At 44.5% G+C, this 21,755-nt stretch overlaps 1 protein-coding gene across 1 annotated transcript in view; it reads left to right on the top strand.

Annotated features, from left to right (window-relative positions):
- The window catches only part of LOC147751039 (uncharacterized), a 195,847-nt gene that overhangs the window by 136,852 nt on the left and 37,240 nt on the right, over positions 1-21,755 (top strand). Inside the window, exon 11 of the mRNA XM_086932138.1 lies at positions 13,884-14,000. Coding sequence (XP_086788264.1) covers positions 13,884-14,000 — 117 coding nt within the window. The remainder of the gene's footprint in view (positions 1-13,883; positions 14,001-21,755) is intronic.

Raw genomic sequence — 21,755 nt, 5'->3', positions numbered from 1 at the left:
CCAGTGGAGGTTGTGGAGGTGTTGGGTGATGTAGTCATGTCGTGGGATGTCAAGGATGAGTCTAGGTGCAGCGTTCTGGATGGTCTGGAGTTTGCGAAGGAGGTTTTTGTTGATTCCACATAGAGAGTGTTGCCATGGGCCAGTCTGTTGGTGATGGGTGTGGGTGATGGTTTCCCTGAATTGGGGTGGGGGGTCCACTTGAACATCTTGTGAAGTATGCGGAGGGTGTTGAAGCATGCAGAGGATACTGCATTGATATGGTGATTCATGGTGAGTGAAGAGTCGAGAATGATGCTGCGGTTGGGTGCGTGGTCAGTTGGGGTGGGTGGGTTTCCAAGGGCAGAGGGCCACCAGGTGTTGTCGCATGAGGAAGGGGTGTTGCCTAGTATTGTATTGTATTGTGATTTGTAAAGCGCGAATTGCTGCCCCAAAGGGCGTCCAAGCGCTAAGGCATAAAAAACAGAACTGATGAGTGATGGAGACGAGCTTAGATGGATCTAGTAAACAGGTAAGTTTTCAGCTGCTTTCGGAATGAGAGTAAGTTGGGATTGGACCTGATTTGTAGCGGGAGTGAGTTCCACATCTTCGCAGCGTTTAAGGAGAACATCCTTCCTCCGGTCCTGGCTCTCCGCACTCTTGGGACTACGGCTAGAAAAGCTTCCGTAGATCGGAGGTTTCTGTTAGGATGGTATTGAGTAACCAGTTTGTTGAGGATCCTTGGGCCAGACCCCCAGAAAGCTCGATGGGCGATGCATAGTGCCTTAAAAGCCACTCTCTGCTTTACTGGGAGCCAGTGTAGGGCGACCAGGGCGGGTTTTGCGGACTGCGTCCTTGGAATCTGCAGCAACGTGCGGGCGGCGCAGTTTTGGACGACCTGCAGTTTTCGCATGGACAGCTCTGGGGCCCCCACATACAGAGCGTTATTTGAGTCCAGCCGGGACTGGATCAGGCCCTGAACTGCCACTTGTTTTGCTTCCATTGGGAGGAGGGGGAGGACCTTCCTTAATGTTCTAAGTAAGCCAAAACAGATGGCGGAAAGTTTAGTGGCCTGGGTGGAGAAGGAGAGGTTTTTATCCAGCCATACTCCCAGGCTTTTTACACTCTCTTTGGGGATGGGAGGTGTGCCCAAGCATCCAGGCCACATGGAAGGGAATAAAGTGGGTGAAACAGAGCCTAGGAGCATGAGCTCCGTTTTATCTCCATTCAGCTTTAATGAAGAGCCTGTCATCCACTTTTTTATATCCTCTAGGCAGTTCATCAGGTTTCCTGAGGTGTGGCCGGTGCTTTCCTGCGTCAGTGAAACCACTAGCTGGGTATCGTCGGCATATGATACAATTTTTATGCCTGATGGTTCGACGAGCCCAGCCAATGGTTTCATATAGACATTGAAGAGCATAGGGCTCAGAGAGGAGCCCTGTGGTACTCCACAGTCTAGGGGCTTTCTGACTGATGTTATGTCCCCATCAAAGATCTGGAAGGATCTGTTATGCAGGAATGATTCCAGCCATTTTAGAGCGTCGCCTCCGACACCGATGTTATGCAGACGGTTCAGCAGAGTGGCATGGCTGACCGTGTCGAAGGCTGCACTTAGATCAAGGAGGATCACTGCCACTGATCCCCCTTGATCCAGTATCCTTCGAGACTCTTCGACGACTGCCAGCAAAGCAGTTTCAGTACCATGTTTTGGCCTGAAACCTGTCTGGGTTGGGTCCAGGAGTGCATGGCTTTCCAGAAATTGTGTCAACTGGGTATTTATGTATTTCTCTAGCACTTTACTTACCCAGGGAAGTAATGAAATTGGTCGGTAGCTAGAGTGATCTTCTGGATTGAGGGTGGGTTTCTTTAGCAGAGCCCGTACCATGGCTCTCTTCCACCCAGTTGGTACTGAGCAGGAGGAGATGGATGAGTTAAGGAGCTCTAGCACCACTGGAAAGATGGCTTGGCCTGCCTGGAGCAGTATTTCTGGTGGGGCAGGGTCGAGGGGAGACCCCGATTTGACTTGGGCTGCCAGTTGTTGCAGTATCTCCAAGTTTAGTGGAGAAAAATGATCCAGCCTAGGTTGTCCTTGCAGGGGGGAATTATTCAGGGGGCTTTGATTAATTGAATTGTTGTCTGTTACCGGGAAAGCAGAGTAAATCTGCGTGACTTTATTATAGAAAAAGTCTGCAAGTTCATCGCATTGCTCTAGCGATTTCGGGACTGGGGGGGCAGTATTGACAGTAATGCATTTTTTGACCAGATGGAAGATCTCCTTGGGTTTTGATTTTGCTGCCATTATTTGGTCTGAAAAATAGGCGGACTGAGCTGTTCTCACCCCGTTTCTGTAGGCCTTAATAGCTTCTTTATAGTGTTTTTTGTTTTCTGGAAGGAAATCTATTCTCCAGGCTCTCTCTTTTTTCCTACAGAGGCGTTTCAGGTCTCTCAGGGAATCTGAAAACCAGGGAGCAGACTTGTGTACTCTCTTAGGAGCGGATTTCTGTAGAGGAAGGATCGTGTCCAGTGATTTCCTGATCCAACCCTCATAGTTGTTATTTGCTTGGTTGGGGTTAGTACAGGGAGGTGGACGGGAGTCTTCAAGGATAGTTGTCCATGACTCTATGGAAAGTTTTTTCCAATTCCTCCTAATTATAGGGCGGGGGGGCAAAGATGGGAGTTTGCTGGTAGACCAGGTAAATGGGATGAGAAAATGGTCTGTCCATGGAAGGCGAGTGGGTTGGCCGACCGTTAGTCCGATGCAGTTACTAAAAATTGGGTCGAGCAAGTTTCCCTTTTCATGGGTGGGGGACCTAACCAATTGAGTCAATTGCAGAGCTGCCAGGTCCTCTGTTAGTTCCCTAGCAACAAGGTCTGTGGGGGAGTCAAAATGGAAGTTAAAATCTCCTAAAACTGTATAGTTAGCCGGAGTTAGAAGCCGATTCGCAACGATATCTGGTAGAGACCTAATGAACAGTTTTCCTGAATCTGGGGGGCGGTATATCAGGGTACCAGAAAGGGAGCTGTTCGCAGAGAAGTCTATTCTGAATGCAATGCTTTCGCATTCGGGAATAGCTTCGGATGAAATACGGCAGCAGTATTTCTCTTTTAGAATAATGGCCAGGCCTCCCCCTCTTCCCTTGGTCCTAGGATGAGGACTTCTGTTTTTTCAGAGTTGACCTTCAGGCAGCTGTTATTCGCAACAGCTTTCATCCCTTCTTGGAAGTTGCACCTGGTGTTGTCGGGGTCCTTGGTGAGGGAGAGGATGAGCTGGGTGTCGTCCGCGTAGGAGACAATGTTGAGCCCGTGGTTTCTAACGATGGTTGTGAGGGGGCCTTGTAGACGTTGAAGAGGGTGGGGATGAGGGAGGATCCTGGAGGTACTCCCCTTCTGATGTCTGTCGGTTCTGAGAGGAAGGGCGAGAGTCTTATTCTCTGTGTTATGCCTGAGAGGAAAGATTGTATCCAGTCTAAGGCCTTTCTTTGAATGCTGCCTTCATGGTGTCTGGTGGCTAGTGTGCGGTGGGAGACGGTGTCAAAGGCTCCCAATAGGTCACTGAGGATGAGGGCTGCTGTGTAGCCTTGGTTGAGGAGGGCGCAGATGTTGTTGGTGGCGGCGAGGATGGCGATGTTGAGGGTTTGGTTGGACCATGTAATTGGTATCGGTTTTCTATTCTGATGTTGCTGAAGCTGGTAAAGATAGGGTCAAGTCTGCATCCGGTGGCATGTGTGGGGTCTTGCACTCTCTGGGTGAGTCTGAGATTGGACAGGTCCTTAAGGAGGTCGGTAGTGTTGGGTTCAGTGAGATCCTATAGGTGGTAGTTAAGGTCGCCGACGAGGATGAAGGTGCTAAAGTTGAGGATCAGGGGCACAGCAAAGTCTGTGATGGTGATGCGGAATTTGGTGCACTGTACAGGGTGGTGACAGACAAGGGTGTCACTTAGGGTGCAGTTGGTCTATGATAAGGAGTTTGAAAGACAAGTTTTCCTGTTGCTGGGTGTTTTCAGAGGTGATGGAGTATTGGATGGATATTTATGAAGAGGATGACAATTCCACCTCCGGGACATGATTGTCCTGTCCTGTCTTGCGATTTTGTATCTGGGGGGGATTGCCATGGTGATGACGGGCTGACAATGTAGCCAGCCAAGTTTGGGTCAGGAAGAACAGGTCTGGTGAGCTCTCATGTAGCATATTCCAGCTTTCAGTGACATGTTTAATGAGGGAGTGTGGAGGAATATGCAGGACAGGGAAGGGTGTGGTTCAGTCGGACACAGATGTGTGTGGTTGTGTGTTAGGTGTGAGGTGTGGGGTAATGGGGGGATGCCGGAGGATGAATGTGAAATGGTGGGAGAACGCATCTTCATTGTTGGGCAGCGAGATGTGGCAGCAGTGCTGGGATCATGGAGTGAGGGTTCGTGGTAAGTAGTGATGAGGGGGGAGGTGGTTGGGAGAAAGACCAGAACAGCCGACTCAAATTCCACGCACCCCAAAGGATCCTACGATTAGCCCAGCTCTCCTACACCGTGGTCCCCCACACCAGAAAGACCGGATCGGTAGGCCACTCCTTCTCCTTCCGTGCTGCCAGTGCCTGGAACGACCTTCCGCTCCTCCTCAGACAGATAACATTGCTCCCCATCTTCGCAAGAAAGCTCAAAACCTGGCTCTTCAACAGACCCCCTCCTTGATGGACTGGAACCTGCAAACCCCCCACACCCCTCACACCATGAGACCCTTACGGTTGAGTAGTCGCGCTTAACAAACACCTGATTTGATTTGACCTGAGGTCCTGGCTCTGGGCATGGGTGGGACACGGAAGAGCGTAGATGGAGTTGCCTTTAAGGCGCTGCAACTGTCATTAAGTGAAGACAATATTGGCAGGAACCCAGTCATGCCACTTCCTGTGCAGATGGATGATGGGAAATCCAAATATGTCACTTCCTGTGCAGATGAATGAAGGGAAATTAATCCTTTAGATTGGCATCTTCTTTTAAAGACAGTTTTGGTGTCAGTTTTACTTCCTGTGCAGATGGATGACAGGCAATCTAGTGATGTTACTTCCTCTGCAGGTGGATGATGGGAAATTCAGTGATGTTACCTCCTATGCAGATGGATCATTGCTTCTGCTTTTAAAGTCAATTTGGTGGAAACCAGTGGTCTCACGTCCTGTGCAGATGGATGAGGAGAAATCCAATGATGACACTTCCTAAGCAGGTGGATAATGAGAAATCCAGTCATGTCCCTTTCTGAGCAGATGGATGATAGGAAGATATTTCACAAGGAGTGCATATGCCCTCAAAGTAGTTATTTTTAGTGCCAGGGACTACTATGACATTGTCTGTTTTTATAGACCAAAAATATATTTGTACTTTTAACCAAGGTGTTTTTTAGATTGGTGTGTGCCGAGCACGTCCCACATCAATACATTTTACAAAATATATGACAAAACACAGAAAACATTGACCAAGTCAAAAATCTGGCAGTGAATGCCAGACCTTTTGGTTTTGGCAGTGCTTGTTAACTCTGCAAACACTAATCTGTGTTAGTCCCCACCAAGGTGATACACAACAAGTCTTCAATAGGATGGCCTGAAGACCAAGTATATTTTAAAGATTAAACAACTTTTCTTATCAGGAATAACCTTTATATTCATGTCAATATAATCCACATATCACAAAGGCTGGCCATTGACCCATCCCTTTTAAAAAGACCTAGACACTTCGAAGATTTTCAGAAATTGAACTATTTTTCTTTTAGACTTATATCACAAACAATTATAGCACAGGCCAAATACGCTTCTATTTATTTTAATTTCTCTGCTTCGCAGCCCTGATTTCTAGTGATATGTAACCAATACATGGTTATTATTCGTATACCATAAATTGGTTTGGACCTTATCTGCTATAGCTCCTGACGTTTTGCATTACAAGTGCTGATTCCTGCACACCCACACCTCAGTCCTGCTAAGGAAGAGTCACAGGTGCCACAAGGAGTCATTTCCTTTTAATGTCAAAGGCCGGACGTAGAGTGCTGTAGAAGCTCACCTACAGGAGGTTAGGCTTCTAGTCCTTCTCCTACCTCTACTATGCAAGTGGCTTCCTCACATGAGTGAACTCTGGAAGCAAATGCATCTGCAGGAATCAGTTCCATAACATTAATCTTGTTCCTTCAAGTCCTTTTCCTCCTCTAAAAAGAAACGGAACTCACGTTTTAGAGGAGCCACTATTGAAATCTGTTATGGTTATGATTTCCATTTTTTGGAAAAGATCAGAGTCCCTACTATGTTCACAGAAACAAATGACCTCTTTCTTTGCCCTTTTCACCTTGTTCCTCTTTCTGTTGCATACTACTTGGGATTTCTTTCTCTCTCACTAAGTAGGGATGCCAGCAGGAAAAGAGATATGCTAGGTTATCCATAATGGGATTATATCTTATTCAGCACACCTTTCCTCTGCCAGTTCACACTCTTCCAGTGTTTAATTTGAGCCAGTGGTTTCCGATGCTTGGCACCAGCAGTTAATTTTCAACACACATGGTGGCGCTGATGGTATAATGTGAAGATGAGCAAAACAACAGTTGTTTATTAATTCATTATACATTAAAAACAACTAATAGCTGCCGCCCATGCCATTCCATAAGCTTTGGGGACCTTAAACAGTCTGAATTCTCATACCTGCAGTCGTGTGATGGTTAGTTGTTATGTAGGTATGTCCAGGGCTTTAAGAGGGACGAAATAACTGGGGGTCCCCCAAAGGGGCATGGCCAATGTTATTAACGGCGTGGCTTAAAAATACGTAAGCTAGAAATCTGTGCTTAGCATAGTGAAAAAAAAATAGCAAAAAAAGGCAATTGCCTCTGACACCATGAATTGTACAATCAATTTATCCCAATGTCCTATTTTATTGACATTGTAAGCAATTTAAATTTTTGCATTTTCTTCAAAAAACTTTTCAGTATTGCACAATAGGGTGATAGCACATTTGTTTAGATCATCTCCATTAGTAAAATACATTCAACAAAAAAACAATAATTAACCTAAATTCTTTACGACATTTCATTATATTACATAAAGACAAAAAATCGACAATTTACAACATTAAAGAAAAAAGAAAAAACTCTGATCTTGATGTTATTATTCTTAAAACATACAAAAAGTGTGCTTGCAAATTTGTTATTTTGCCAAATTCGCTAGAACAGTCCTACTTTCTTTCAGTGAATAAACTATTCTTCGAGGTATAATAATTTCCAACAAAGAAACAATGAATTTTGTCCTGTATAAGGTCGGAGAAATGTTTTTAAGGTTTTTTTGGCCGTTATTGTGAGATACGTCTCTCACTGTATGTCCTATTGGTATATTAGATCATAGGGCATCTAGTTCTCCTGGCCTGGATATTAAGCCTACGCGTTTCGACCTTCTTTCAAGTATCAGGATATGATTTAGGAAAGGTCTTCATCAGGGCTCATGCTAGTCTTGTGTAGGACATCATGCTATACCCTTTGTGGTAGAACGGTGGTTGTTCTTTGACTTTATCCTTCGTGTCTTTACATAGCATCAAATGTTGAAGCAACCGGTAAGGTAATGCTTTCTTCTTGGAGTAAGTTCGTGTTTGAAAGTCTTTACCGGGAGGTTTCTGGAAGACAACCTTATTGTCTGTATCTTGCCGCCTGGTTTCTGGATTTCATTTAGGCAGTTCCCAGTGCGTTATCTCTTCGTGGCGATTTTCCTCCTATGTCGGCGTTTCGTCAGTAACATGGGCATAGTGTGCTGCCCAACTTGTATTTTGCTGTTTCTGTCATTGCATCTAGCTATATGCAGTGCTTTAAATGCGCCGTTACTGCCCAATATTGAGTACTGGCATTTTTTTATTTTGAGACGGAGAGTACCGGCACTTCTCAAGAGAGACCTATTACTTTCAATTGGAGAGTACCGGCACTTCTCAGAAACAAGCAGGTACTCTGGTACAGAGTACCTTCACTTTTATTTATACATTTCAAGCACTGGATATATGATACAACAAGTTACATCATACCTACAACAAGTCAGTACTATTGGCTTTGTCAATGGTTGTTAGTTGCATAAGATAAATAAGCAGCAACTATGGCTTGTATATAATATTGAAAAGGCTTCCACTTAAAGCCCTGGTGACACCATGACAATGTTGCTGCTCCTGAGTTTCAACAACAGAAGGGAAATCCAGAGAGAAAATGACTCTCTTAAGGAGTTCCCTTCCCCTACAACGCTCATCTGGCATGACGTCATGCTGTAACTTCTCCACTAGTGAGAAGTGAGCCGTGTGAGCACGTGCACATCGATGTGCCTGCTGTCACTGCCAGGGCCGGACTGGGAACCACAACCGGCCCTGGCAAAGTGCTCAGCTGCCCCTCCCCCCTCCCCACTGAGGGGGGGGGGGGGCGGGGGAGATGGCCAAGCACTTCTCCGGGCCGTTTTTCGGCCTTGCTGCAAAAATGGCCCTGTAACAAAAACAGCCCCCAGGGGCCCAAAACCAGTCCCCACCCATGTGGCGCACCGAGGGATTGCCCGGTGCCCGCTATGGCCAGTCCGGGCCTGGTCACTGCACTCTGGAAAAAACATGGACCGCCTGTGCAAGGGCACAAATCAGAGCCCGAGAGAGACCCGTTTCGAAGCCCCCTTTAAAAAACTGCTGGTGCTCAGCACCGGTGAGACCCGGCCCACTTAAAGCCCTTGGTATGTCATTGGCAATGCTGGCAAGGGGTGGTGCAAGCTGCAGTGGCCTCCTGAGGAGAGCCCTGGCACTTATGTTTTTTACAAATTAAACACTGCACCCTTTATAGGGTGGGCAGTAAAGAGCCCCTGCTAATTCACTGTTGCTGCTAGTAAACAACTCTAAAGAAAAAAACAGCATCTGCTACTTTTATGAAGTCAGAAAAAACAACTTTTGTGCCTTTCTCGGTCAGAGCGTGGATGTGCCCCCAGTCACCCTGCGAAGCCGGGATCAGAGAGAATCCAGCAGTACGAAGCCAACAGCTTTGTTTTGCCTCTTGCCTGCCAAGAAGAGAGACTGTTTTTCTGGTGTGAATATTTTATTTCACTTACATATGTGTACTATGCTGGCAGATGTCCCCGTCGCGCCAGTTTGCCAGAGTTCAGAATAACGCTAATTGAGACTCGCAAAAACACTGAAAATATAAATTAGAATTTCCATCACGTTTGACTATTGTAGTCTGCTAATGATAAGAAAAGGTGAAGATTGATCAAATAGATGCCCAGAAAACAAGAAGTGCTCATACCTTTCGTAGGAACCAGCAATTGCAGAACACAAACTGAAACAAGCATTTGCACAGCCAACAGGTGTGTGATGGCTGCCAGCCGTTTGGCGCTGTCTGTGCCTGTTTTTATTTGTCATATTTTTTGTAAAACTTTATTTTTGGGGGAGGTGATGGGCCCTTGAAAAAAATAAAACATTGGCTGAAAGCTAAAATGTTAATGTTAATGTTAAAATGGGACTTTTATAGCGCAACGGCTACTCCAAAGGAGTGTCCCGGCGCTTTGAGCTCCTGACCAAGAGGAAGAACAGGGAACATAACAATAACAGAGAGGGGCACCCGGAAGGGAACAATTATCCAGCAAACAACCAAGTCTTCAAGTCTTTCCTAAAGACAAGCAGATTAGAGGTGTTTCGCAGAGACAACGGAAGCGAGTTCCATAGCTGAGGAGCAAGGAAGCTGAAAGACCGGCCGCCTAGCCGAGCCTTTTTAATGCGTGGTACCCGAGCCAAGGCCAAGGTTTCTGACCTGAGGGATCGTGCAGGTCGATAGAAGTCCAGCCTCCTCTGAAGATACTTGGCACCAGTGCCATGTAAGGCCTTATGGGCAAGAGTCATGGCCTTAAACAGTATCCTCTTCCGCACCGGAAGCCAGTGGAGGGATACAAGAAGATTAGAGGCGCTAGTGCGACGATGAAGGCCAAAAATGGCACGCGCAGCCGCGTTCTGGGTGATCTGCAAAAATATATTTGTAATCTCTAAATGCAGGTACGAGTTCCAAGCAGTGATGGAAACTATGTTGATGTGGATGTGCCCTGATTAAAAGAGCGGAATGCTGCCACTCACAGTTAAGTTAGCCAATGGCTGAAGAGGGCTGACCTATTGTCCCCATGCTGTATAAATCGGATGTATGACGTTACAACGCATACATTCACAACGCATACCATCACAAGGCAACTTTTACTACGCAGGATCCATTACAACGCATGCCATTACAACGCATGCCATTACAACGCAGATGCTATTACAATGCATGCCATTACAATGTAAGTATAGGTAAGTATATAATTGTATTAATATTATTTTAATTTTAATTTAATTACAATTTTTTAAAAATAATTAATTTCAATTAATTTAGGGTAAGTGTTGGATAGTGTAGGGGTAAAAATTACTATTCTAACTCCAGGGGTTGTAATAGTAGGGTAAGTGTTGGATAGTGTAGGGGTACAAATTACTATTCTAACTCCAGGTGGGTGTAATAGTAGGGTAAGTGTTGGATAGTGTAGGGGTAAAAATTACTATTCCAATTCCAGGGGGTGTAATAGTAGGGTAAGTGTTGGATAGTGTAGGGGTAAAAATTACTATTCTAACTCCAGGGTGATGTAATAGTAGGGTAAGTGCTGGATAGTGTAGGGGTTATAATTAATATTCTAAATCCAGGGGGATGTAATAGTAGGGTAAGTGCTGGATAGTATAGGGTTAAAAATTACTATTCTAACTCCAGGGGGGTGTAATAGTAGGGTAAGTGCTGGATAGTGTAGGGGTAAAATTTACTATTCTAACTCCAGGGGGGTGTAATAGTAGCGTAAGTGCTGGATAGTGTAGGGGTAACAATTACTATTCTAACTCCAGGGGGGTGTAATAGTAGGGTAAGTGTTGGATAGTGAACATGGAGTTTAATTAAAATAAATTTAATTTTAATTATTTAATGGAAATAAAATACAATTAAAATACTGAAAATTAATATAATAAATTAAATTATGATTAATTTAAGAAAATTAATTTAAAAATTGTAATTAAATTAAAATTAAATTAATATTAATAATATTATATACTTACCTATACTTACATTGTAATGGCATGCGTTGTAATGGCATGCGTTGTAATGGATCCTGCGTTGTAATAGTTGCGTTGTGATGGTAGTGCATTTTAAAAGTTGCGTTGTGATGGTTGTTTCCCGTACAAATCCATTGGAAATAATGCACATGTAATACAGTGGCCAGGATATACGTCACGTTTGTGAAGGAGTAACCCGTCCACCGAACTTTGCATCAGGCCCATAGTGTTTTACTTTGAGAATATCTATTCTTAAGCTATTAGCAAAAGAAAAGGAACACTTTTAACTCCAAAGTAGTACCGAAGGATAAATACTGTAAAAAAGCCAAAGTTGATAAGCCGTTCACAGAAAAAAAAACAAAGTCTATTTAGAACGCCACTTTTACTTTTCTTTGTATAGAACGTTCCACTTGCATTCAGAATTTGCACCCACAATTCTGTATCTGCTGATGCCACATAATGGCTTAAAAGAATTTATGCCGAAAATTCACTTGCTTATCTCGACATACAATCAGTGGCATAGCTCAGTCAGGAAGATTGGGGAGGAGGTGGGGGTGAGCTTCAGATTTTCCAACAATCAGGCTGGCAAATAATGGCAGGCTGGACCTCTCGGCGGCATTCAACACTGTACCCCACTCTCTGCTCCTTGATCGTCAATCAGAAATAGGTATTTCTGGATCGGCTCTGCAGTGGATCAGGTCCTTCTTGTAAGGCCGGTCACAGCAAGTTTGGCTTCCCCCGTGTGCCTCCGTGCCTATGCAAGTGACAACCAGCGTGCCGCAGGGGTCATCACTTAGCCCCCTTCTTTTTAACATCTATGTGACTCCGCTCATCTGTCTCGCGGAGGCATTAGGGGCCAAAGTGATGGCATATGCTGATGATACTCAGCTTTTGTTTTCCTGGAGTAAGGAGGATGACTCTGTCGTGGCTGCACAACACTGTCTGTCTTCTGTCTTTCACTGGCTTGCGAATGCACAGCTGAAGTGTAACAAAGGAAAATATGAGGTGCTCTTGTTTGGCTCTTTCTCTGCGGATTTCAGAGAAAGCTGTGGCCTCCCGGTTTTCCCCGGTCCATTGCGGGAAAAAGTGCCGTTTAACTTTTCGACACAAGTGAAGAAGTTGGTAGGGACCTGCTTTGGCACTTTGAAAATCCTGAGGAAGTTTCTTCCCCTTCTGCCTAGAAGTGCCAAAGAAACTGTGGTCCGCGCCCTGATCTCGTCCCGCTTGGATTATGCCAATGCCCTTCTGGTTGGTAGCCCGGGTTTTCCAAGAAATTGCAAGTAGTCCAAAACTCGGCAGCCAGATTGCTATTGGGTCTGTCATCTAGGCATAGCGTATGCACCCACTTGCGCACCTTGCATTGGCTCCCAGTTGAATCTCGTCTAAATGCTGTCCATCGCTCATCGGGCCCTCTTCGATTTAGGCCCCACTTATCTTCAGAAGAGATGTATGTTCTATAAACCAGGGAGACTGTTGCACTTGTCCGCTCAGCTGCTGATACAGACCCCCAGGTTCAATCGCCAAAGGCTCGGCGGGAGCTCCTTTGTTCGGAAAGCTGATCTGGCCAGGAACATGTTGCCCCTGGCGCTCTGGGGCACCCAGGATCCATTGTTTTTTAAGAAAAAACTAAAAACGCTGCTCCTTAGCTTTTGATCTGTGTGCATCTTGCTTTCCGGAGCAAGCACCGGGACACTCTTTGAGTAGCAGTGTGCTGTATAAATTAAACATAACATAACATACCATGTCAAACTACATCATACGGCAAGCAGGGCACATGAGAGGGGTTAGTGGAAAGTAAGACGAATGTGGATTGGTAGGGGCACTAAGTGAGAGGAAAAACAATATTTTGTAAAATAACCAGCATTTTGGAAGACTTTCAAAGCAGAGAGGGAGTGTGATTGTGTTATTTTGTCTGTCGGATTTCAGAAGGAATTTTTACATACACACAGACAAAATACCACACACACACTCCCTCTCTGTTATTTTGTTTTATGCGTATGAAAAAAATTCCTCGTGAAATCCGACAGACACCTCGCCATACCCGACTGAAAGAACCTGTACCCAAATATTTTCCAGAAAATACATTTATTAGGGGGGGGGTGTAACACCCCGAACACCCCAGAAGCTCTGCCCCTGCATACAATCTGACCGGAAGGATGGAGCACCACGATGGACAAGATAAGGCTCAGGCCACAGATTTGTAGATTCAAGATAGCTTAGTTTATTCTTTTACAATAATCTATTGAAATGAAAATGCACCAGTTAGAATAGATTTATATAGTTTTTGGATGCAGCCTCGGGGAAGACAATAAGATGCCAGTGAGTTAGCTAAATGGGTAGAGTTGTAGAGTGATTTGGGCAACAATTGTAGCAGGTCCAACCCTTCATAATTCCATAAATTTCAAGGTTTATAAAATGAAGACAACTGAGTTGAGTAACATAACTGCACTTATTTGTGGCATGTGCTGTATAGATATTATTCACATAATGAATGCACATTATTGTAACAAACACCCGTTTTGTTTGCTTCCTCCTAATGCAGAAATATCTTCCTTTATCCATTCCTCTTGCTTACATCTTGGAGTTTCTATTTTTTCATTGAACCCGATGAATGTAATTGACAATTTGTTAACTCACTTATTACCAAAATAGATATTGCTCTAAAAATATGCATCATTTGTTAAATTAAGAGCACATCATAAGATGTTTCATTTTAAGTTGCAGGATTTGTAAATCAAGCACTTGACTTAAAATTAAATGACCGCATCAGAATTTATAGTAAACTTGTGCTCAGTTTCCCATGCCTAACACTTGCTATCTGTGCTATCTGCAGGGCGACAAAGGGTTTCCAGGCCTAGGCGGCTTCAAAGGTCCGGCTGGATTTCCAGGGAAGATTGGCGCCCCTGGGCCACCAGGACTCCCAGGGCCACAGGGAGATGCGGGCCCACAGGTATGAAGCACTCACTTAAGACCAGTAAAACGATTTTCACCCATCCAGGCAAGGTGGTACTTTCATTGCTGGAGGGTTCCTCAAACACTGAAATAAAGGCCGGTTTCATGCCTTTTGTTTTCATTTTTGTGCCACTACTAGGCGGTGACCCAGATGTGCCGCTTTACGTTGCCATATGAAGAACGCCTGCCAGTGCAGCCTAGCTCCACTGGGTCGTGCATTGGTGAACAACATCAACTGACCACTTTTAAAGGGTCTCTTTGGGATCCTGTTGCAATGTATATAGATTTATTTTGGGAAAATCGACTATTCAGCAAAGAAAGGGAAATTTGGAGGTGTGTGTGTGTTTATTGGCTGTTAGTAGTACCATTGGATCCAGGTTGTCTAGGATTGCTCGCTCTATTTGTAGCCATATCAGCATGTATTCCTTGGGAGGTGATAGCCACTAAGCGCCTTGCTTTGCTATGAATGCGGTTTGATATGCTCTTTAGTCTGCTAGGTTTAGCCCCCCCAATTCCTTGCTTAGTCTTAGCTTTTTTAGGCTTATCCTATCTCTTTTCTCTCTCCATAGGAATGTATTAATCATCTTGTCTAGTTTGCGGTGAAAATCATCTGTGATTATTAGTGCAAGCATGCTCAGTAGGTAGTTAATCATTGGTGTGATCATCTTCATTGTTTCAACTCTGCCCCACCATGTAATAAATTTGGGAGACCAGGCCTCTAGAAGAGTCTTTGTCTTCTCTAATACTCGATTCTCATTCTTGTCTAGTGTCGTTTTGAGGTCATTGTTGAAGTGAATCTCTAAATACTTAATGACGCCCGTTTGCCAGGCCAGACCCGACCCACCAGAGGTTTCCTTCTGTGTGTATACGTGGAGGGGCTTGCACTCAGACTTGTCTTTGTTCAGCTTATATCCTGAGTTTTTTGAGTACTTTTCAATCGTTCCTATCAGTCCTGCAATGGAGCTCTTTGGTAGTTCTGTCACGATGAGGATGTCATCCGGAAGGCGGCTAGTTTGACCTCCACCTCGTTGATGCATACTCCTTCTCTTCCTCGTTGGTCTTGATGTCCCTGATTAGAGGTTCCAAGGCCAACAGGAAGAGCGAGGGGGGTAGAGGGCAGCCCTGTCTTGTGCCGTGCTGTAGGTCAAAAGGCCCTTAGACCGCCCCATTGATTACAATGCCGCTTTTGGGTTCCCGTATAGCGCCATTACCTTCTTATTGTATGCCTCCCCCAGATTGAATGCCATCATGCATTCTTCCAGGAAGTCCCAGAAGTCCTGGGCCTCCCCCTCAAAGAACAAGATAACCCTAGTTCTGGCCCAGACAAAATTCTGGCTTCTACATAAAACATACTGGACCCCGGCGCGACTAGAGGCACTAGGCCTCAGGGAAAACAACTTTTGTTGGAACTGCGAGAAAGAAAAAGGGGACCTAGCACACCTCATCTTCCACTGCCCTAAAGTAAAAAAGTTCTGGAAGGAGATATTCACGTTTATAAATAAAATGCTGGGATGTACACTAAAGCCAGAATTCTCCACCCTTACCACGGCGTTCATAACCACTGACCTAGAGTCTAAACAGGAAAGGGACCTGCTAGACCTCCTGCTGACCTCAGCAGTTAAAATGGTGGTCTCCAAATGGAAGGAGACACACAAGGCGACATTCAAGCGGTGGCTCAACTGGATAACACACCTTAGAGGCACAGACAGTATCGCACTACGCAACTCGCCCTGGAGACCGGCAACCAGGGGTACGTGGACAACACTGGATGAATACTTGGGTCACTTCGAGCCCCCATGAACAGAACAAAAGTAGGGCGGTAGCCCATAAGTTACACTCCTGCAGGCCATGGTAAAACCACAAGTAAGAGCTCTCCATGAGCACTTTTCTCTTCTTTCTTTCTCTTTCTCTTTCTCTTTTTCTCCCCTCCCACTTTCTATCACTCCTATACTAGGACAGTGGAAAGGGGGACATCCGATCATGTAGACAACTTACCTGTATAGTGTCATGTAAAGCCAGATTGTGATGTTACCCCATGAGGGGAAAGCAATGCTAATTGTATGTGTAAAATTTCTCAATAAAATACTTTGAAATAAAAAAAAAAGGGAAATTTGGCTGGATGAATAAAAAATTAAACAGACATCATTAGCAATCTGTGACCACTTCCAAACTAGAACTGGAATCAACTGATTGTCTCTTCAGAAGTGTAGCAAATGGACAAAGCCGGATTTAATGGAAACCAACTGTAATTACTGAACTAAAGTATGCTAAAAAAAGAAGTATGCACTGTTAGTGTATTGATATCTTTATTTAGCAAACTTGCTTTGGTTTATGGCTTTTAAGATCACATGGACCCTATCCTAAAGGAGCTGTTGCACAAATATAACAGAGCACTCCTATGTATGGAAAAGGAATACAATTACATTTTTTTACCGTATCTAAATGGAAATTAGTTTGCAAAAAGTAGGGAGAGGTAATTTCTGCCATGCAACTGCATTTGACTCTTTGAAACAAGTCATCTGGAACTAGCATCAGGACTGACAGTCCCTGCTCAAATGTTTCCTCCCCCTCATTTGTAGTGGGTTGTGGGGGTCAGAAGAATGGACTCTCACGAGACAAGACTAAAAACACATAAAGATGCTCCTTTCAAAAATGTCTGAGTCTTTGATATTTTTTGCTATTGTGATCAAAACATTTTCTGGGCTTGGATGATGAATCATTTCACCAGCATGGATTGGTGGCATATTTAATACACCTCAAGCCCATCTAGTCTGCTGTTGGCTCTGCCCAGTGACTTCGTCCATGAAGGGGAGGAGGTAGATGGGTCGGTAGTGGGGCTTGACTTTTGTGCTTTTCCAGTCGGTGGGAAAAATGCCGGTTTTGAAGGTGGTGTTGATGGTGTGTCGTAGTTCCGGTGCAGGGGCAGCTCTGTGGAGGATGTGCGGGGGGCAGGTGTCTGTGGGTGCTCCTAAGTGGATGCCTTTCATGGTCGATTCGGTGTCTTCGGTGGTGGCTGGGGTCCAGGCGGAGATGGTGGATTGGCTTGTGTTGTTCGAGGAGGGAGTGGTTTCGAAGTCTGGTGTGTGTTTGTTGAAGTTGTTGTCAAGGCACTTGATTTTCAGATGGAAGTAGGAGCTGAGCATGTTGCAGAGGTCGGAGGGGAAGCTTGATGTCCGTGGCCCCGCTGGGGGCTTTGATGAATTCTTGTATGATTTTGAAGAGTTCCTTCGTGTTGCTGGAGTTGGCGGTAATCTTGTTCTTGGTAAAGGTCCTTTTGGTTGATCTAATGAGTTGGTGGTATTCTGTCATGGTGTTCGTGTATGTGGTGCAGTCTCCCGAAGTTTTGCTGTTTCGCCTATTCTTCTCGAGACATCTGCAGGTGCGTCTGCATTCTTGTCTCAGCCCCCTTGAAGGACCTAGTACCTGTTGATCCTCCCAGCAGGTAGCATCACTTGACCCCCTAATTTCAGGGCCAGACCTACTACAGAATACACCGTCATTTATGTAGTAAGGAACACATTTATTGTGTGATATTGAAGTGTTCCTTTGTTTTCATCCCTACCCATATCTGTCCCTTTCTTCCATTAGGAACACTCCTTTTATCGCTATCACTTTTATTTTCTGTCTCTTATTTCGTCCCTTCCCTTGATCTATTGTTTCTCTTCCAGTTTCCTTTCCCGCTTTTCATAGTTTCTTATCCATTATGTCCCTCACCACGACTACATCCCTCTTTTTTCTAGTGATTCATTCTCAGCCCCACTAAAGGGGGAAGATCCTTGAGGTAGATATAGAAAATACCTGATGGTGGATAGACATCTAGAAGCAGTTGCTAGGGCTTCTGCAGACACCAGTTACAAAAAGAAGCTGGTATGCATGGTACGCAGGCGTTGTGAAAAGTATTTTCATCAAAAAAGCCCTTTTCGAAAAGCGTGCAGAATTCGAAGTCACTGTCAGGATGGCTCAGTGCTGGAGCACTTCCAGCTTCTCTTTTGAAATCAGACAAGCCTGTCAGTCACACTTGAGCCAATTCTGGGCACTAATATAAGCAGGCAGTGGAAATAGAAGAAGTAAGACATCACTTCTCCCTCATGTATGTTTTCAGGGTAATATGAGGCCTTAACCTTGTGGAAGCCATTGCAGCATAATTGTGCTATCCAGCCTGTGAAAGAATGGGTGTGAGCCAATGGAGATCGGGCACGCACCTTGCCCTGCATTCATGTCCATGCCAATAACTCTCTTGGCTTCATGTCTCTGTTCATACCATAGAAATTGAGGGACCTCATTCTTGGAGAATGTCAAACATGGTACGAATGGACAGAGTGACAAGTGAAAAAGGTGAATAAGCGCAATTACAAGGGTTCCCATAAATTTTGAAAATTACCAGTATGGAGATAACAGCAAGCATGAGAAAATAATTGCTATATTTACTCCATTAATTATTTAAACATCCAACAGTTAAACTCTGGACCGTGATGTTTCAACCCATCTTAAAATGGATGCTGGGCTCTTCTTTAGGACAATTGGTCTTGTAACATTTGAGTAGCAGCACAACCTCAGTGTGCATTGTCTTTAGGTCAATACTTTTCAAAAGGATAAAAAACAATGAGCTCAACAACAAGAACATAATCTATTGAGTGTGTCTAGAGAAGGAACCCAGAAAAAGTGTTCTGGTTGCTCTGTGGATTAAATTGGACCAGAGAGCCCGGTTGATTTAGTTGTGCAGGCAAGAGAAGCTGTCCCAATATTCGCTGCACCTGGTGCAAAGCAGACGGTGATGGCTGCCCTGTTGAACCCCCCAGCCCATCAGTATACATTACATAGTGGGTTGAAATGCCGACTAATCTTAGTGTTAGGACTGTTACAACTGCTCACTTGTTGGATCTTGACGATGATTACTTCTGACTTATTTTCACGACAAAATGATTGTTCAGCCAAACAACGTCACTCTTCACATTTTCTAACGTTTCTTTTTCATGTTTGTGGTACTATGCTGTCACCTGGTTTATGATTGTAGCACTATTACTCTAAAATGATATATTGACCTGTTTCAATCATTGTCGTTCAATGAAAATGATTTGATGCAAACTCAAATGCCATGCTTCTGACTTTATCGAGTAAATATAATGCAAGTGATTCCAGGATGTTTGATGGACACTGTTACGTCGGCTGGCAGTGTGTGCCCATATCTATTTGGTGAATAAAACCTTAGAGCTGATCTATGAGGAGATAAGCAGTGGTCATGGGTGCTCCTCATGAGGCAGCCATGTGTGGCCTCTGTGCTGCTAAGCCTGAAGTGAGTGTGTAGGATAAACATAGTCTTTGTTGGGTAGATCCTGACGAGCCAGTGTCTCTACCTTCAGAAAGGACTAAACTTGCGTGAACCCACCAGTGGGACAACCCGGCTCATTGTGTTAGGAGCCTGTGTTCAGACAAGCACAAAGTATTAAAAGAAATTGTCAGGCCCAGATGGGCTGAATCCTTTGATTGAGTAGTAAGTGAGGGCATGCAGGAGGTCAACGCTAAGAGCGGAGAACCTAGGAAGACAGCTGAGACGTTAGTTCACCACAGAAAAGGGCCATCAGACCCCTCATCTGGATTTTGGCCTGAGCCATTGCAGAAGTCTAACACTTTCAAGGAAAGAATTTCAGGCAAAGCTCAGTATTTAGATGGACCCAAGAGGGAGTTAGGAGAAATTGACCACGGAATCCTTCACATGAGAGTGTCCATCTCACGATTATTTGCTACCACCCAGAATAATTATGGGACACTTCTGAGTATACACCATCAGGGAGAGAGGAGATGTCCTTGCCTATGGTAGAGGAGAGACGGAACGTCACCTCACTGTGTGTGAGCCACAAACTGTAATGTTTGATTTTCAAAGTGAATCAGAATATACCCAGTTTCCAGATCCCCTGGCTGTGTGATAGACGCATGTGTAAAATAAACTTCCCACAGTAGGGCATCTGACTAGTTTAGCAAAACTCACATGGAAGGATTAATGGAGTCACAAATCAGGTTGGTGGCATGGTAAATATCTAAGAATGACTGGCTAGGGGCTATGTCTCTTAAATGCTTGGCACACTAGACCAAGGAGGAAGTGTAGTCATGTACTGGTGAGAATCAAACCAAACCACACATCATGGTGTCACAACTGAGAGAGGTATGTAGTGCCTAGGTTGGAGAGCCAGTGCTATATTTTGGTGTAAGCACGGCTTGCCACTCGTAGTGGAGTCACAAACGCAGAAATCCCCAAAGCTAATTTCATCTTAGTGATCAAAGATCGTTGTCTTCTCATACCCCGAACTACTACAACACAACAAACATCTGCTTCTCCCCACACTTGAATGAAAGAGTTACTGCTTCTGAAAGACTCCTTTTTCCAGGGCTTCGGGAACTTGTCCTCTAGCACAATCTCCAGGTCTTTGAGCAACCCACTCTGCTGAGCTGAAATTAATCTCTATGCGTAGCTTGCATTAAAATGGAACTCCATACATTTTGATTGAAAATAAGGTAAATCCTACCGATGGTTTGGCAGTCCACCAGAGCTGTGTTTCCCCAACGCATTATGATATTATTGCCACTATGAATCGCAACCCTGCTGGTGGTGCTCTCAACCCTACCTACCCTTCCTGTGACGCATTGAGGTCATGAACTCAGCTCGGATAACCTTGACAGTACTTTCTTCCTTCACCTCACCCTGGAGATGTGTATCCCATCTTATTTTTGTTGTGTAATGGGTGTAAAACGAACTTCCAAACTGCGACTTGCTGGGAATGGCCATTAGTTAAAAAGGAGTGGCTGTTCTTTAAGACATATATCAAGAAATGCTGCTATCTAAAAACACATATTTTATATACCAGAACAACAGAAGTAGTTACGTTAATCTACAGAGTGAATAGATAGAACTGCAGTACATTCATGTTTGTTTTACTATAACCGAAACACCCTCTGATTGACTTTCTTCCTTTGACATTCATGCAAACTTTGCTTCTCTATATACCTTGTAACTTCTCGAATATATGATTTACAGGCACGTGATGTAATTCCTGATGCTGAGCTGCAGAGAGGAAACCTTAAGTCACAAATTCATCACTGTCACCCATATTCACAGATTTTTTAGTTTTTCCTCCTACAAACCGCAGCCAGTCTTCCCCCTCAAATTCAAGAGGGAAAAGCATCAATGAGCAAAATAAATGAGCCTGGTCATACATATTTGAAAGGCTGAGGCTTTCATACACAAGGCCTAGCGAGGACCCTGACGCAGACTTGATTAATCTGCGACGAGATCCCACCCCCTCGCTGATTAGCAAGAAGGCATCTCAACTTGAGCCAACACTGTCATTAGCCAGGACTCAGAGTTCAAAACTGAGAGCATGGGACCTGGTGGAGGGGAAGTACTAGGTGGGCAGGATGGAGGGATTACAGTGCGGCATACTGCAAAAAAACATGCAAGGGTGATAAGGAAAACTAACCTTTCAGTGAAGTTCAAAAGTTGAATCTGTCAATCTTGTATTATATATATTTTTTTTCTTACACTTATCAATCCATCCTGGCCCATTCATCCATACACACACCCACCTATACATTCATCTATTGATTTAGCCACACACCCACCCATTGATAAATTCATCCACATCCACCCATACATCCAAGTACTCACCCATACGTACATACCAGCGAGTTTAGCCCACCTACAAATGCATGCATCCTCTTACTGACTCCCACTATTCACTAGCCACCATTTATCATCTAT

This window comes from Lissotriton vulgaris, chromosome 1_1 (genome assembly GCF_964263255.1).
Source record: "Lissotriton vulgaris chromosome 1_1, aLisVul1.2, whole genome shotgun sequence".
Taxonomy (NCBI): Eukaryota; Metazoa; Chordata; class Amphibia; order Caudata; family Salamandridae; genus Lissotriton; species Lissotriton vulgaris.
This window is presented reverse-complemented; position numbering and strand designations above follow the sequence as displayed.